The 17,612-nt window shown below is 39.3% G+C and overlaps 1 protein-coding gene across 4 annotated transcripts in view; it reads right to left on the bottom strand.

The window, feature by feature from the left end:
* Mitf (transcription factor Mitf) overlaps positions 1-17,612 on the bottom strand; it is a 182,374-nt gene that overhangs the window by 7,784 nt on the left and 156,978 nt on the right. For 3 of the 4 annotated variants that reach the window (XM_071583157.1, XM_071583155.1, XM_071583154.1), the window contains exons 4-5: positions 4,570-4,674; positions 2,380-2,557 (exon numbers count right to left, since the gene is read on the bottom strand). In XM_071583157.1, the coding sequence (XP_071439258.1) occupies positions 2,380-2,557; positions 4,570-4,674 (283 nt within the window). The remainder of the gene's footprint in view (positions 1-2,379; positions 2,558-4,569; positions 4,675-17,612) is intronic. The other variant, XM_071583156.1, reaches the window with a different exon arrangement.

Genomic DNA, 17,612 nt, shown 5'->3' on the forward strand with positions numbered 1-17,612 from the left:
CTTTTGTTTGTCAATCAGCAAGAATCATGGCGTGGACTTTTTGAATGATTTCCTCGGTAACCACGTCTGCCGGGCATCCTGGTCGCTCCTCAACAAAAACAGATGTTCGCCCACGTTTAAATTCGTTGAACCAATATCTAACTGTGGTCATAGATGGTGAAGTGGCCCCAAAAACGGCATCCAGATTTGCTTTTATCTCCTCTCATTTCTTCCCATCCAAAAACAAAAAGTGAATTACCGAACGATACCGCTCTTTTTCCATCTTAGCAAAAATCACGAAACACATGTCACTCGAATGGCTGCCAAATCCAAACTAACCTTTAAATAAGTCTGAAATTTGTTTCACCATCATTTGATAAATGGCAGCACACGATAATTACATAAACTTCCCTCAGGAATGCCCTTTGTCATCAAACATGGGTACTTATTGAACCCCCCTCGTATATTGACAAATTTCTCCAAATATCACGGAGTCACAAAAATCTGCAGAGATGACTTTTTTCCACATGATAAAATATGCATGTCAGAGAGCAGTTGACTGAGCATTGCGTTGACACTACTAACATTTACAAAAGACACCAAGCACAATTTTCTTAACTTAAACTTGCATTTATTAATACACGAATAAATCAAATAAAGGAGATAATATCATTGACGGAGTAGCAGATAACACATCAACACACTAAAGGAAGTTACTTGAGATAAAATGAGCTAATTTTGGAGGACATTTTACAATTTTGTTTTCTTCAATTACGATTTCATCAACTTTACACTAGATGTTTTTACGCTTGATGCTTCCTCCTTATCATATAAAGACTTTTTAAGACTCCGGAAAAATACTCAATGGGATTACTTACGTCAAAACCCCAGTTAATCCAGATTTTGCTTAAACTGGGCATCTGGCATCATCCAGATCCATCCTAGTCCAGATTAGGAAGTGTTTACAGGGTATATATTTAATAAAGCTTGATAATATCAGTCGATTAGTTTTTTGTGCATCATATTTCAGGTCCATCTTCCCAATTCCTTGTTATTTACTAGATATTTTTACACGTTAAGCACATTTTATGTAAAACAATATGTATCTTTACAACACAGAAAATAAATAAAGCTATGCACACATGATTTTTTAGGAACCACCTTCTTCAATTCCAAATTCTTATGTAGTTTTTTCCAAAAGAAGCTCTTTCGGGGCATTCAAATGAATAAAGGGTCTCCTGTGTGTGCAAATGCTATCATGGTAATAATATTAACTAATTGGTCCAAATAGGTTTGTTGGCATGCAAATATTAGGAGAGTCAAAGTGATTATCTAATACAGAATTATATACCACCACAGCCATGGTAACACATTGAAGATGGAACAAGAAAATCTACGTAATTTACAGAACTCTTATTCAATGCTTGACAGAAATGGCATAAAAAGAGTTCATTATGCACAGCATGTGGAACAGTTTACTGATTTTGGAAGTGTTTTGGGCCAAAATGTTCAAAATAGTACACACTCATGAATAAGGAAAAAACAACAAAATACAAAGGACGAAAGTTGGTTTGTTTTAATATTTTGGTGGCACAACTAACTTTTTCAATGAGGGGAAGAAGATGAAGCAGAGGAGATGGACAAGAGAAGGGGGAGAGTGTGGAAGAGAGGTGAGAGGAGGAGGGGAGGGGAAGTTTCCTCGAGCTGGCTAACCTCAACTTACCAGATGACTTGAACAACTCAAGAGAGATGAAATTTCTCAACGAAATAATACATTCATGTCATTTTGAAGCACTGATAAATGTTAGATACATCTTCAACAAATATGTACTATGTGTGTATACACAATTCTCCAACTATGTATTTCTTGTGTAGTACATTTATATTAGGAATGTTATGCATATTGCATCATCTGGGTAGTTTCCTAACTTAAATAGATATTTAGTGTCATTTATGCCATTACTTTAAATTAATAAGTTTTGACAATGAAAAACAAAATTGAGTGCACAACATTTCTGACAAAATAGAAAATTAGCTCTACCGAATTTATGAAAGAGGTTTAATGAAATATATCTACACTGCACTTAACAAATTTGGAAAAGAGAAAATGGCAGAGACCTAGAAAAATACGATCTTGATTTTAATCATCACAATGGGTTACATTAAATACATTAGGTAAGGTCACATTAAAAATGTTGCATAGCTAATTCCCTCAATAATGAGATTGTCTCGACACAGCAGTGGTTTCAAGGAGGATCCAACAAAACAGGGAAGGTGCAAGGACTTACCTCCATTTTCTCCTTTGTATACACTAGATTAATATCACCATCTCATAAAATAACCAAAGGATATCATAGAACAATCAATGATAACAGGTTAAAATGTTAAAAAAGTATTTACTCATGTTATGGTTGTCCTTCTTCTGCCTATCTTTGGCAAGGGCAGCAATCTCAGCATCTGTCAAAATTAAAGGTTCTGGTTTTATCTGGGGAAGATTTGGTGGACAGGAATTGCTAGTTTTAATGACAGACCCACCATTATAACTCACATACTGCTCATACAGGCTGCCCGTTCCAGCCTGAAAGAGAAAAATTTCAATAATTTCAAAACCTTAGGTCCTTTTAGTTTGTACTTGTTTGTACAAGTTTATATTTCACTTGCACTAAGAAAGACAAATTTTAGTTGACCAATAAATTAATGATACAACAAGTTTAAGTACCACAAGATTCAAAGTGGTATCATGTTAGCAAAATTCTTTTCCTAAAACTATGGTTCCTGCCTTTTTCTTGTACTTCAATGACATTTGAAATATACATCAACACAAGATCATATTATGCTACTGAGATTGCAATGCTAACAGTGCACTCATATCTCAATGACAGGAAATTGCATATGGATATTTTAATGCATTATGAAAGAGTTATGGATCAAAAGCATTAGATTTCATTCCATTGATGGAATTAATAGTGTCTATGGTATACATTTAGCCCAGAGGATTCAGACAATGAATCAAGGTTGTTTGATTTTACGGAAGACATATTCCAATTCTCTCCCTAAAATATTTTTATCACATTTTCTCCCATTTAAAAATATAATGAAGCAGCAACAGCAATACTTTCAAGAGAAGGACATTTTAAGTATTGCATGATCATGAGCCCTACATTTTGAAGTATAGAATATAAAACAGAAGTATCTACACATCTATCAGAATAATTTAATTGGTCAAATTCAGTAACATACTCAGGAGCCCACTGTGGCCAATATTTATCTGATCAGAGAAACTCCCTACCATTTAAGAAGCCTAAAAACATGGAAAACTACAACACTGAATCCTTTATGATATTAAATCACATGGTTCAGTCTTAATAAAAAATAACTGCTAATGATATTGATATTAACTTAAACTTTTAAAATTTAAATCCTAAAAAACTATTGTAAAATTATAAGTTTCATAATTGATCCTGTTTGCAATTTGGCAATGCTACACTAACAGTGAGCAACATATCGAACTCAATGGATATGCAAGGCACTGTTTTTTTAGGTAATTTTATGAATTATGTTGGACTTGTGTCATTAAAGCACCACAAACCAAACAGCAACAGTTATGCACAACAGTTAGTCCAGCTATCAAGGTATGTGTATTTAAATGAAGATACTCAGATGTAATTTAAAATTTTTTGGCTGATCCAGCATGAATTATATTTTGTTTTACAGTACTAGCCACCACAACAAATAAATATATTGTTATTCACAAATATGCTATTGTACAATGGTAGCCAATAGTTCCATGTAGCTTTTAGCAATCAATTATTTTTAGAGGTTATGATGAACTTCAGGTATATGTTATGCTATGCATGACAAGAGGGTTACTTAAACAGAAGTAACAGTAGTAAGACAACTTCAACACCAGTAATATTGACTTTGCATTTTCAAAAAAATCTAAGAATTTATAATGCCAAATGTTTCCAAGGAAAATTAATACCTTGCTCTTATCATTCATAATCATTAATAATAAATAATAACTGCCTTATTCCCAGTTGTATAAAAAACAAACATTCTGAGAAAGAAACAAACCAATTTGTTACAATAACATCTGTGGCAACCTTTGACAAATTCAAAGATGCTGCAGTAGATGCAACATCAGTAAATTTTAAATGAGTCATCTCCTAATACGCATTACCATGCAACAATTTCAAAGTATAAAGGCATTAGCCCTGATCATTTATTATGGACTTCTTTAAATGCACACACACTTTATCTGGCATGATTTTGATGGATAAAATGGTATTGAATCACACATTTTATAAATGATCATAACTAAATAAAAAATTTAATGGAAAGGAACAAGAGAACCTTATTTTTCAAATGATCACAGATTAGTGGATAGGTAGGAAACTTATGATATGCCAGAACTATTGATGGCATTCAATGCTTTACTACATTTAGATTATAGGTGCACGGCAAATTACAATCCTGGGTGTAGGCTATAAAAAATTTCCAACCCATTTTTGCTTTAATTGTAATATCACGTATTTATAAATTAAATGCTATCACAAAAAAATGCCAACAAATGAACGTTTTAAAACACACCTGCACATCTGATGACATAGTGATGGATGCATCATTTAGTTTGAGGCTCCCACTGGCAAGAGATGATGCTTCATAGGACAATATATCTTCCAATAGTTCCTCAGCCTAGAAAAAAAAGAGCAGATCAGCAAATTTTCTTTGCACATATTGATGTAAAAAATATTTACATAGTATGGTGGCAATCATGTCTTTTGAATTTTTACACACAATGCCATCAGTAGTGTGGGTGTCTGTGTGTACATAAATATCTATCTCAAAATAATAAATTCACCGCTTCCATCTACAAAAAAAACAAAAAATCAAGAACAATGCCTCCATTGCTGCAGTTTCAGATCACACAACTGAGTACATTTGAAATAATGATGTAAGGACAAAGCACTTTTTTACAAATTTAAGACTATTTTCTGTGGATTTTATTTTGTGGAAAAGTACCCAATGGATTCCTTCGACTATATCAACCCTGAAACTGTTTATCTTAGCAAGTTTAGAATACTACGTAACCTAGTGGGCGAGTATGCTGAAAGGGTACTTTGTTTTCCAGCAATGCAAATGTGTTATGATTTTCATGAGCCATTAAATGTGATATTAAGCACTCCTTTTTATCCAAAAGCACACTTTTACCATTGCTCATTTATTGAGCTGAGCTTCAATTACACCAAGTTCCTGAAAATTTTCCATCATATGCTCCCTGGATAAGTTACAGCTCATGTTTCTAAGATTTAGCATCATTGGCCCTGCACCCAGCCTCTTCACTATTTGACAGTAGTCATGCAGGTGAAATTTACTATTTCTTTGAAACATCATTCTGTTGATATATTTTCCAAAAAATGATTTTGATTCTAACATTTTTTTTCGTATTATTGCGAGCGAGTCAGGTAACCATCGTAGCAATCCATGCATTTGCTATCTCTAATGTCATGGGTTTGATTTCAGCATTCTACCTGATTTTCTAATCCATTGAGACATATTCCACAACAAGAAGTAATAGCGACATAATCCCAGAATAGTATTCATACCGTTTCCTTTACATAACATCCAAAAACATATGGCTTTTTTGTATACATTCATTGCATTCTACTAGAGCCATCATGAAGTGGATTTCGAGCTCTGCAGCAGTACATGTTATCCAACTGTACAGAGGATGTTCAACTGTGAACACATTTGCAACCCTGTTCAAGAATTCGCCTAGGCCATACTTCTTCTTATGCTTCCTTGACTCAACTTCTGCTTGCACTCCTTCCTCCTACTCCAGTCCATAATGAAATGATGACACTGGTTTCATCTTTTAGAACAACCCTCATAACATTACTGCCACTTGCTTCTCATGTCCTATCAACCAATGTTTCTTGGCTATTATGTCATTACTGATTTTCACCCATCCATGTTTTTAATGTTTGGCCATAATTCCTTTCTGCAATGAATGATACTTATTACGTTATCTTTATGAAAAACTAAGTTTTCACATTCCTGGAAATAAAGCTGGACCTCACCCATCACTGAACACCACAGAACAATAATTCTTATATTTGAAGAGGTTAAAAAATACTTGAGCGAATATAAATAACTTTTGCAAGAACGTCACTGCATACAAATTATTTGCCATAACCCAGAGCATGGTTAAATTCTTGATTTCGTATATAAATCAGCAGGTGGCCTCGCTTAAGTAATTGTTACACTAAAGGCGCCTAGGGACATTATTAGGGCAACACAAAAGGCTAACAAGACGCGAAAGACTTGGGTGGAAATTTCATATAATGAGCCAAGTTCCCAGGTTCGATTCCCTTGAATGCCAACACCGTCTTTACCGAGGTAGTGATTTTCCGATTAGGCCTTGCCACCTCTTCCTGGGAAACCGCAACTAAGACGGGAAGGCCCCCCTAAACGCGCTCGTTTTAAACGCCGAGATGGGCGAGATCTGCCCTCACTCATCACACCATCCCTCGGCCTGATTGGTGGGCTCTAATTTTTCATCGGAGGCACAAGCGGGCCACGTCCGAAACACAGCAAACTAGCGCATCCTTGGCGAACGCCACCCGTACGACTCTTAACAGCCAAAATTGCCGATCGTGGGCGACCGGCGGAAAAGTTGAACATCGAATGTCGCACGCTGTGGATACACCCGCCTCCTTATCCCGGAAATTGACTATGGGATCCACGATCCGCTTTCGCACTCCGAGACTTTATTGTGACGTCAGGACAAAGGAATGACTGCCGAGAATGTCAGCGCCCGGCGAGCTAGCAATTGCACACCACGATAACCCAGTTTAGTGTCAGTTGAAATCGCAGCATAGAGCTTAGTGTCCTCAAGAGAGCTTACCAGTGAAGCATCCACGGCTTGAGAAACAGTACTCATATATTGCTGATTTCAGAGAGTCCCCCATGCATGCTGCCACACTCGAAGGACGGATGCGAGACTTGCATGAAAGAAAGGCCGGAGAAAATTTGTCCTCACACGGAAAACACCAGAATATCAAACAAAAAACGATTAGGCCATTAAAATAATTCACTCGCGCTGATAGACGTATTACTGCTAAGATCATCAATGAACCGTTCTTGAAAATGTTTACGCTGGTGATGATGAAGCTATGAAGTCACATCAGGGGACGGGGACTTTTTAGTCAGATGAGTGGATTGGGAGTGGGGGGAGACGCAAAAAGCTTGAATAAAAAGTCAGTCGTAATATGCGAACGGCCTATCACACGGTTATAGGTCTAACACACTAAGAATAACCCACTAACGGATGACAAAAATCAAACACCAATTGCGCCCCGCGAAAGCGCGTCGAAAGGTTAAAGAGGCGCGCGGAGGCTGACGCTCCTCTCTCCCGCCAGAAAGACGAAACGCGGAAGACCCGCTTCATCCACACGCCCGAGAGTGACAGAGAGAGGCAAATCGGACGGGAAATCAATTAGTTAAACGGACTCCCGCGGCCGGAGTGATAGGGCTCGGTGGTCTGCCGGTGTGGAACCCGTTTCACGGCGGGCACCCGGGGGGCAAGGCGCGGGGGCCGAAGGACGGGCGCCGAGGAAGATGGATGTAGAAGACGGGGGAGGTGAAAGTCTCGCGGGCGAGAATTCGCTCTGCGGTGGAAGGGGCCAGGCGGACGGAGCAATGTCTCAACTGAATGCACTGTCTCCTCAGGCAACAACAATGCTGTTCCTGAGCCTATTACAAATCTGGTCAAAATATACTGCAAAGCCGTCCAGTCAAATTAGTAGCGGGTACAACAGGTCTAAAAAAATTAACGCCCAGGGGCAACTTTTGAACGAATGGAAACAATACGTACGACACGCACGAGAGGTGTTTCAATAAACAGTGATAATAATTTACTGTTCAAAAATTTAGTTCACACGTTATACATGTATTGTTTGCCTACTGTGTAATGTAGATGTGGTAAAAGTTTCGGTACGGGGTGCAGTTTTTTAAGTTGTTTTGCGGTATATGTGTTTGCATGAGTATTGGATGAAAGGATTTTTGCATGAGTGTGCGCGTTGCTGTGGGTGTAATTTTCCGTGTTGTTTTTTTGCATGTGGTATTGTTCCTTTTTACGGTTGGTGACCTAACACCCCCCGCCACACGCCCTTGCGGCGGCTTGCGGGGTATTATGTAGATGTAGAAAGTTTCACTCATTGTACCCCAGTCCGGCTATAGCTCTTGCGATTTGAATATTTAACGGCAACTACGGAGGCACTGTAAAAGGAGCATACTATAGGGTTCTACCGAAAATTCTTCACACTTCAAAAGCAACAGGTTAAATGCTGCACCACGACAATGCACGGCAATGCTGTTAACTTTGTCGCTGAAATCTCGCGAAAACTAATGTGAAATGTGTTACTTGTCCTCCGTATAGTACAGACAGGCACACGTGGATTTTTCCAGTTCCTCAATGTGAAGGAACACATTCGTGGGAAGTTTCTGCATGATCAGAAGCAGGCGTAGGCGAACTGAACATGTTTCAAATTGCAACGGCGGATGCCATCGCAATGCTGAAGACGAAATCAATGAAAAGTGTACCACACTAACAGAATTATAGAACAAAATTAAATTTATGCATAATAAAGTTTGCGAATAAAAAATGCGCGAACACTATTTATAGAGCATACCTCGTATTCTAACTTAAAAAAGGACACTGTTTACAAAGAATAGAATTTTATTTTTAGTATTATTCTGATCAACGAAAACGGCGAGGAAAATAATGAGGCGGCTTACAGTCGTTAAAATGCAATCAACATATAATCGAATAATATAATGATACATTTTTTAGCAGAGTTAATACAATCAGATAGAACGGGTTAGGAAAGTAAGATGACGGGCATTTGGTAATAAATTATATCTGTCATTCCACAGGAAAACACGAGTGAAAAGAGCAGAATGTTTTCCTGATGAGGTACTGGAAAGAAGAAAAAAATGCTACCTAGAGTTGCGTCCGGCAATTCCACGGGGCGAAGGGCAATTGTCCCAGTACTTGGTAAGGCATGGGCATAGGAAAATGCTTTTGACCTCCTGGAATAGCTAAGGTTAGCAATGCCATCTTACTACAATGTCACAGTGGTGACAATCATAAGCCATTGCACCACACCACAATAGAAATAGTGCGATAAATATTAAAATCACAGTTGCCATTTTCATAGTCGAGTCTAAATAATACGAGACACGAGTTGCATTATTTCTCACCCTTCACATTATTCCTCAAATTAGCCGTATTTGGTTCACTTTAAGATTCAGCCAAAATCAAAAAGCCTCGCCAGATTTGAGATTAAGTTGGAAACGTCATGTGAAGCGGCCTCTAAAAATATTTTAATCATCTAAAAAAAAATCAGAATTCACGGCAAAACAAATAACTTTGGGGATCTTAGTTTTATTATGCGCGGCAGAAGACAAAACTTGGGTTGCAGGAAGTCCCAACCATTACGCTACTCGTAGAATAATTTAATTCACTTTCTTTTAAACTTAAAACCAACGAGTTAATCAATTAATGATATATTTTACCAATGCCAACTGCTACGGAGACTATCTCAAATGGGATGCACAAAATACCCCACCTTATCCTAATTCCCCCCTCTTAATACATGTAACTTTGCGAATCTCGGGTCTGTCAACTCGAGGACTCTTTGCAAGCAACGTCATGGATAAAATAGCAACACAATTCGATTTAAAAAACAATATCCCACACATCTATTACTCAACTTTAAAGAAAACTTAATCGAGCCCGACTCCGAAAAGAGGCACTGTTGCCCTCACCTTTAACAGTTTGGCTTCTGGAACCCACACACACAAGTTCATTTCTCCCATCGGCTATCGGCGGTAATTCACAATTGGGGTATCCAAACACACGCACTGAACTTTCACAGCCTTTAGTTAGGTTATCCAAAGGTATCGCCTGGGATTCGAACAGTCCAACAATATTTATCTCGACGTTCTATCCACAATCATATCCATCGCCGGCGTCGGGTGACTGACGAATATTAATTCACCAGGACTCATTTCTCTGGCTCTCTGGGAGAGACGGGAGTTGTAAGGTCGAACGGACCACGGCTAGTTGAATTATTTGTAAAGAGACCGTATACAACATTCCAACATAACCTATTTGGCACGCCACCAGAAAATTGGTTAATTAACAACAAATGTTAGCTCTGAAGAATCACATTTGTTAAAAAAATACTAAAATAGGTTAATAACACATTGCGCACTGAAGGACGTAATAGTTGCTGCGTCGATCAGAATGGCCACAGGAAGTTGTACCACCCCGGCGATGATTATTAAATCGTTACATAATATTTCACATAAAAAACTATCCTCCAAAAGTCATTTTAAATCGTATTTCGATTGATAATAAGACACTAAGTACTACGAAAATGAAACTTCCTTCGCGGGAACCGGGAGTAATTTCGTCACAATTTCAGGAAGCCTCCAGTAAAAAATAACTCACGGTTAGAAAGTAATATCCCTTCGATATCGAAATCCGCCGTTTAATCTGCAGATTATTAAGACGAACATTATACATACACAGGCAGCCCCCTTTCCTAAACAAGATGCGGTTTTTTTTAACCTAAGAGACCACTTCGTAACTCGAATCTATAGCGAATGAATCCAAGGCTCCCAGAAACGCCCAGCAAGGATGTCGCATTCGCGGGTGGACTCCCATGAAAATGCAACATTTTGCACACACCTTCACAAAAACATCCAAGCAGTAAAATACTACAAAAACTCCGATAAAACCTACACTATAATTAAAATACAAGGCGAAATTAATTGAATCTAGAACGTATGAAGTTCCATCGTGTTGGGTTTCAATAAATATACACACCAAACATAGTGCCCTTCATAAAGTCAACCGTTGCAGACGTGTGCGTTAAATTCAGTCAATTTGGAAAGTCCCAAACATAAGCTTCGGATTTTTATATCTTTGTTTAAATATACCTACTCATTCGTCGTCCTGTTCGCTCTGTACCGAGTACCGCTCCAAATACATATGTACCCTTCCCCTTTAACCTAATTCTTCGTCTAAATAAAGGAATACACTAGACAGCGGTGGGGTTCGCTGAGAGGTGGTCGACTGGAATATGACTACGCATTTGGCCCTCTAAAAATCACAACATGGACATTTGAGGCACATCTCTCATGTTCCTTTCATTCGTGGAAAATAGTCGCAGACGCAGTGCTCGACTTCCTCCCCGCGTATTTAAACTCCACACACCCTCAAAGTATTAATGGCACGCCTAATTGGCATCTCACTTTCTCGTGAGAAAGTCAACGACGCTGCCATTCCGCCTGCGGTGGCCGGCCTCTCCAGCATCGAGTGCTAAGTCGGGACAAATTAACGGATGTCAACTAATTACACTCATGGCTGACATATTGAATCTTCCTCTTGGTGATCTTTCCCGCCGATGACAAAGTTATCACCATCTTCTAGAGCCACCGTCCTAAGAGGCCAAGAAGTGCCAACTTCGTGGGTCCAACATTAAGAGTGGCAAAATTAATAGCTACCCACTAATCGGAGGAGATCCTTTCCGACAACCTTACAAATATATACGCGATTCGCAACTTCTCTCCTCAGACACCATCATTAATGCTTACTCGTCACCCGGCAAATGGTGATTGGATTGACCTACATGAACACCAACAATATTTTATTCCAGCATAAATGCATCAAAGTTAAAAATTATTTCACGAACGCTCATTAGCTCACCGCTAGTATAACAGTCCGCTCCCTATTTGGTTGTTCATAACCTTGGGAAGTTCCAGTGTAAGGATTTCATTTAATTGGCATTTGCTAACTGGACACTGGACGTTATACCCCAAAAATATGAGCGTCGATTGGCCCAACCTAATACTCTAAATCCCTAGCGTACGACTAAATTCCTTAAATTCAGTTTAGTTTAATTATTTAGATATCCGATCGGGTCAAAACACGGAATCCTATTGGATCAGTATGTGTAGTCCACTTCATCCTGAACAAGCCAGCTTCCGACCTGGGTAAGTACGAGCGATGCCCCGCACGCTAATTGATAAGATACCATCATAGGGAAAAAATATGCATTTAGCGTTTGCTCTTATTAGAGCGTCGACTAAATAGGCCATTTTGCACCTACATATTTTAATGCATGCTACTTGAACATGCCACTTACGCTGCCTCTAGAACTCTTAAAAAAAATATACAAGTCGGAGAACACGACACCCATTTATACATGCGAGTTGAAATAAAAATGTAATAGAAAGGTCGAATTATTAAAAAATACTAAAAAAATATTTTAAATTTCATAGAACACTATAGGGAAAAAGTCCTGTGAACACGAAAAAATTACAGCCTCCCTCACAAATAGTGATACCTTGTTGAAATGTCGGGCGTCGTCTTCTAAGGCATTCGCTAAGGCACCTGTTACTTAGAACCTGGAGAGCATATTCCGGAATTTCCTGCATTCTCGTCAGGAAGCTACATCACAGAGAGAGAGAGAAGTGACATTCAACAGATCTAGTCTGTTCATATTTTCGCCTGAAAAGATACCCGTGTGCCAATGCAGCTTGCCCGATCCTGACACGTGCTACTACGACTTTGCCCTTTCTGTCCCTTCCTATTGACGATGGTAAGGGTGACACGATGTTCTCATGTAGCTTGTTCACCGTTCGTTTGTCGCATGCCTTGTCGTCGCTTGTTCACGGCAATCCCAAAAACCAAGGGTACTCGTAAATTCACGCAGTTCGGGTTAAGTGGAAGGTGTCCAGAGGCGTCACCCGGAATCGAACCCCGGCCCTCCGTTCACTCACTTTTATTTCTCTACCCAACTAGGCCCCCTGGCTCTTCTAAAAATAAGCCCTCATTCCCCCTGCTGCCACTTTTATTTCATCAATTTCCGGTTTCGCCAAAGCTTTCTAGGCCGCTAGGTCGGCTGTTTCTTTCCCGCTTCCGTGCGTGACCCGGACGCCATGTAAAAATTATCCCCCACCCCCGCCTTCAGAAGAAGACGACAGGATTGTAGATACGTCCTGCACGACTGGGTGCAGTGGTAAGTAACGGCTGAAGGACTGCAAGGCACTCGAGTCCAAGCAGATGACAAACGCTTGACTGACCGTCTTCCAAGGGCATCTTTCTCGCGAGTACACTCAGTTTTCATTAAGTTGAGAGTGATGTCATACCGAACTATCTCGCTGAGTAGCCAGTTTTCTGGGCCTCTCCCTCTCTTCAATTCTCTCTTTAGCCGTGCCTGGTACACAAGTGACTATTACATTGCGAAGATTCAATACGCTTTTCTTCGACAACCGTACGCAACTTAAACCTAAAAAAATAGCGTTCGCCTAACTTCCCTGTTTAAGGGTTGGCCTTACTTCCCTGTCATTTTGGAAACACAGGTATTTCTTTGGCTCAACTGCCGTGGCCTTTTTACGCGTTCACTAGAAATTTTACAAATTGAGTCATTACAGGGCTGTAGTTATCACTTCGAAAAGTATGTTTATATAACCAATTACCGGTTGTAAATTTTCGATCTAACTAGACATCGATATTAACTTCGATCGTAGTAATAAGGGTGTTAAAATTCATGCCATGGATTGCTGGTATGAAAGTACGCATGAGCTCTCGTGTTTTGTGCTTGGAACTACAGCCTTGAAATTACTCTGATGACGCCCAACCCATATCGTTCCTTCAAATTAATTTTTTTATACGGATTTGTCGAGAAATTTCATACCAATTCCTAGTATAAATCCACTCGGAAAACAAACTTGGGTTCAAAAAATATCTTTCGTGAGAACTTATCAGCCATTAAAGCCTGACAAAGTGACGATTTGGAAGTGTATATTCATTATTTTGATTTTTCCATGCGTACGGCCAGGAGACTCATTTAACAGTCTCATTAACTCAACACATCATGTGCAGCTTACTTTTTGACTTTTCTATGATTAAGATTTGCTAAATGTCATCATGCGATTCCCAAGTTTGAAATTGAAATTTCGTCACATTTAGAAGCCTCTCGTAATGAATGAAATTATAAACTATTCGTTTTTTTGGAAAATGCAAAGAGATATCGAAAAATTTCACTGCAAACCCATGAACGGTGACGTATGACCATGCTTCTTCAATGTTAGGCGGCGTAGTCTCCATTGCGGTAATCATTACATATGCTCTATGGCATATATTTTTAACATGATTCAAAGTATATTTTTCTCCGTGAAAAAAAATTATATACGGTCTCATTCATTTCAATTAAATAAAACAAACACTAATACTTCGGATATTACGGCTCTATATCAGCAATTTCGTAAGTAAAATAGCAAACTATACAATTCCTAACGAAATCTTAACGAAGTAAAACGTATGAACGCATGACATACTTTTAGGAGTAATTAATCCTATCACTTTACATTATACATTTTTCCGTTACCTTATCTCTGTCAGAGAATACTTTAGGGTAATAGTAGTAGTAAATCTACGACCCAGAGAGTAAAAGACAAATGGATTCATGGTGTAAATTCAATTGATCAATCCATTACGGAAACAGGTTATGAAATCAACATGGATGCCGTGCGGAATACATGCGCCCTCGGTTTCCAATTAATGGATACGTCCGTCATGGATAACGATCGCGGAATATTCATGCATTTCAAAGAGAACCGCAGCTCTCTGCTGCCGATGGAAATCTTACATAGAATCCGCATGAATTACATGTTGCTTCCATATGCGAATTCCCGTGATTCCAGGGAGACTCAATGGCCATCGTTTGGGCTTCCCACCCCGAGGGCCCGGGTTCGAACCTCAAGAGTTTTGGAAAGCATTTTCCACCAAGTGAAAGGAACACATTTTCTCAATGCTTTGAAATTTCTGCGATTAGTGCGGCTAATATTTTGGCTGGAGACATTATTTACTAAAACCACAGTGTGGGCTGCGAACTTAAATCAACTTCATTGCCGCAACGGATCACATTATTGAAGGCCTGGAGCCCATGCCGGATTCGGATAATTCAGATAAGGAATTAGAAGTAAATAACTTTGACTTTGATGAGGGCAAGTCCTAATTAATCGTATGGTGATGAAGTTTTGTTACTACGATAAAAGTTGATGAAACGGTTGAGAGATCGATTTGCCATGCGGAGTAATATAAAGGACAGCTTCAAGCACTATTTTCATATAATTATTATAGGTAATATACCGGTTAAAGTCGCTGCTGGATGGACACAACTAAAAATTACATATCTTGTCTCTCCTAACAAAACACAACCCAACATCCTTCTCTAAAACGAAGACCCTTTTAATTTCCGTATAACTCCTTCCTCCCTTCATTCCGTCCTATATCCTTATCCTATTTCTGCCCCTTCCTCGCTTGCCTAAAATTATCTCCTCTATCACAGTCTTCAACATTCCAAAGCCAAACAACATACTTTTCATGCATCTTTCCTGCTTCCTACTGATTTATCCCAACAATCCCCTCTCCTTCACCGCCATACCTAGCACTTCCTCATTTGTTTTTCTTTCTGTCATCTTCACTTTCTCCACACCCACATTTCAAGAGCCTCCAATCTACGTCCATCCTCCTGCTTCAATGGCCATGTTTCCGCACCTTTAATAACTATGCTCCACATCAAACTTTTAACGAGTCTTTTCTAAAAATCCTTACTCGGCGTCCCTGTCATCGATTCCCTCCTCCTTTGCTAAAGCTTCTTTACTTTATGCAATTCTCCTCCCTATGTCCCTACTACTTTGACCATTTTGGTCCAAAACACTCCCAAAATACGTAAAATGTTCCACCAGCTCCAGTTTTTGCCTCCCTCTGTTTACGATTATATGAATCTTTCTCTTTCTGGAAAACCGCATAACCTTTGCTTTATGTATATCGATTCTCATCCCATATCTATCTCAATGAATTCCCAATTCACTCAGCAATGCTTACAACCCCTTGGCTGACTAACCAACCAGAGCTTGGTCAACAGCAAGCCTAACTGATTTTATGAATTCCCCGCCGACTTTCATTCCTACTACCTTGATCAAAAATTTCCCGGAATTTATTCAGAAAATTAAAAATACAAGTTTATTCATCTAAATCTATATTGTCCCCTTCAAAGTAATCCCCATCGACTGCAACACACTTATGCCAGCGCTTGATCCAATCCTCGAAACATTTTTTATATTCGGTTTTCGGTATGTCCATCAGTGCTTCCTGCGATTTTTCCATTACTTCCTCTCGGCTGCTAAAACGCGTTCCCCGCAATGGTTTTTTAACTCGATTGAACAGAAAGAAGTCACAGGGAGCCAAATCAGGTGAATTCGGTGGCTGTTGGATGGTATTTGTTGCATTTTTCGTCAAAAAATTACGAATAATGATAGCACTGTGCGACGGTGCGTTATCATGGTGCAAAATCCACGAGTTTTCTGCCCACATTTCTGGTCTCTTTCGGCGAATTTCTTCACGCAAACGTCTCATAACGCCCAAATAATACTCTTTGTTTACTGTCTGGCCTTCTGGCAAAAATTCATGATGCACTACACCGTTGTAATCCATGAAAACCGTCAGCATTGCCTTCTTTTTTGACTGAAAACGACGTGGTTTTTTTGGTCTCGGCTCATTTGGTGAACGCCATTCACTTGCCTGATGTCTGGATTGCGTGTCGTACTCATAAACCCACGTCTCGTCTCCAGTAATGATCCTTTTGATGAATGTGGGATCGGATTCAGCCTCGCAAATCATGTCTTTTGCGACGTCAACACGGTCTCTTTTTTGCATGAAATTGAGGTCTTTTGGCACCAACTTTGCTGCTACACGACGGAAACCCAAATCATTAACCACAATGTCTTGGGCGGATCCATAGGCAATGTTCAAGTCCTCCGCTATTTCTCTGATGGTTAATTTGCCGTTATTGACCAACATTTCTTTTACTTTATCAATTTTTTCACCGACTTTCGATGTCGATGGTCTGCCACTGCGTTCATCATCTTCGATTGATTCACGACCACTTCTGAACCGCTCGTGCCACTGGTAAACGACCGTTTTTTTTAGAGAATCGTTGCCGAAACACTTTTCCAACATTTCCAACGTCCGTGCGCCACTAAATCCGTTTTTTACGCAAAATTTAATACAAGTTCGTTGTTGCAAATTTAAATCCATTTCTGCAATTGTAAAAAATCGCCAACACACACAGAGATAGATGTACTCTTGGCTACGTAACTTTTGCAAATGTCAAGTTATGACACTAAGATTTAAAGAGAATATCAACAACAGATGTACCAATTTAACAAAAAAAACAGAACTCAAATCGGAACGATGGGATCGCCACACGGTGGTTATTCCGGGAACTTTTTGATCAAGGTAGTATATCTCGTTCCTCCTATGCCTCTTCATTCATTCCCTCCATATTTACGTTGAACAGCACCGGTGATAGTGGATAATCCTAACTAACACCTACCTCTTCCTAACACTGCCCTTCCCGTCCCCCACTCGCACCGGAACAGTCAGATTTATAGAGGTTGCAGATCCTATCCCTCCAATCTGTTAACATCTTCCGCAATATCTCAAATACTAATTAGCTCTCCCAATTCACTCTATCAAATTCCTTTTCGAA

Source organism: Hetaerina americana, unplaced genomic scaffold, assembly GCF_022747635.1.
Source record: "Hetaerina americana unplaced genomic scaffold, ioHetAmer1.1.p SCAF_13, whole genome shotgun sequence".
In the NCBI taxonomy this organism is placed as follows: Eukaryota; Metazoa; Arthropoda; class Insecta; order Odonata; family Calopterygidae; genus Hetaerina; species Hetaerina americana.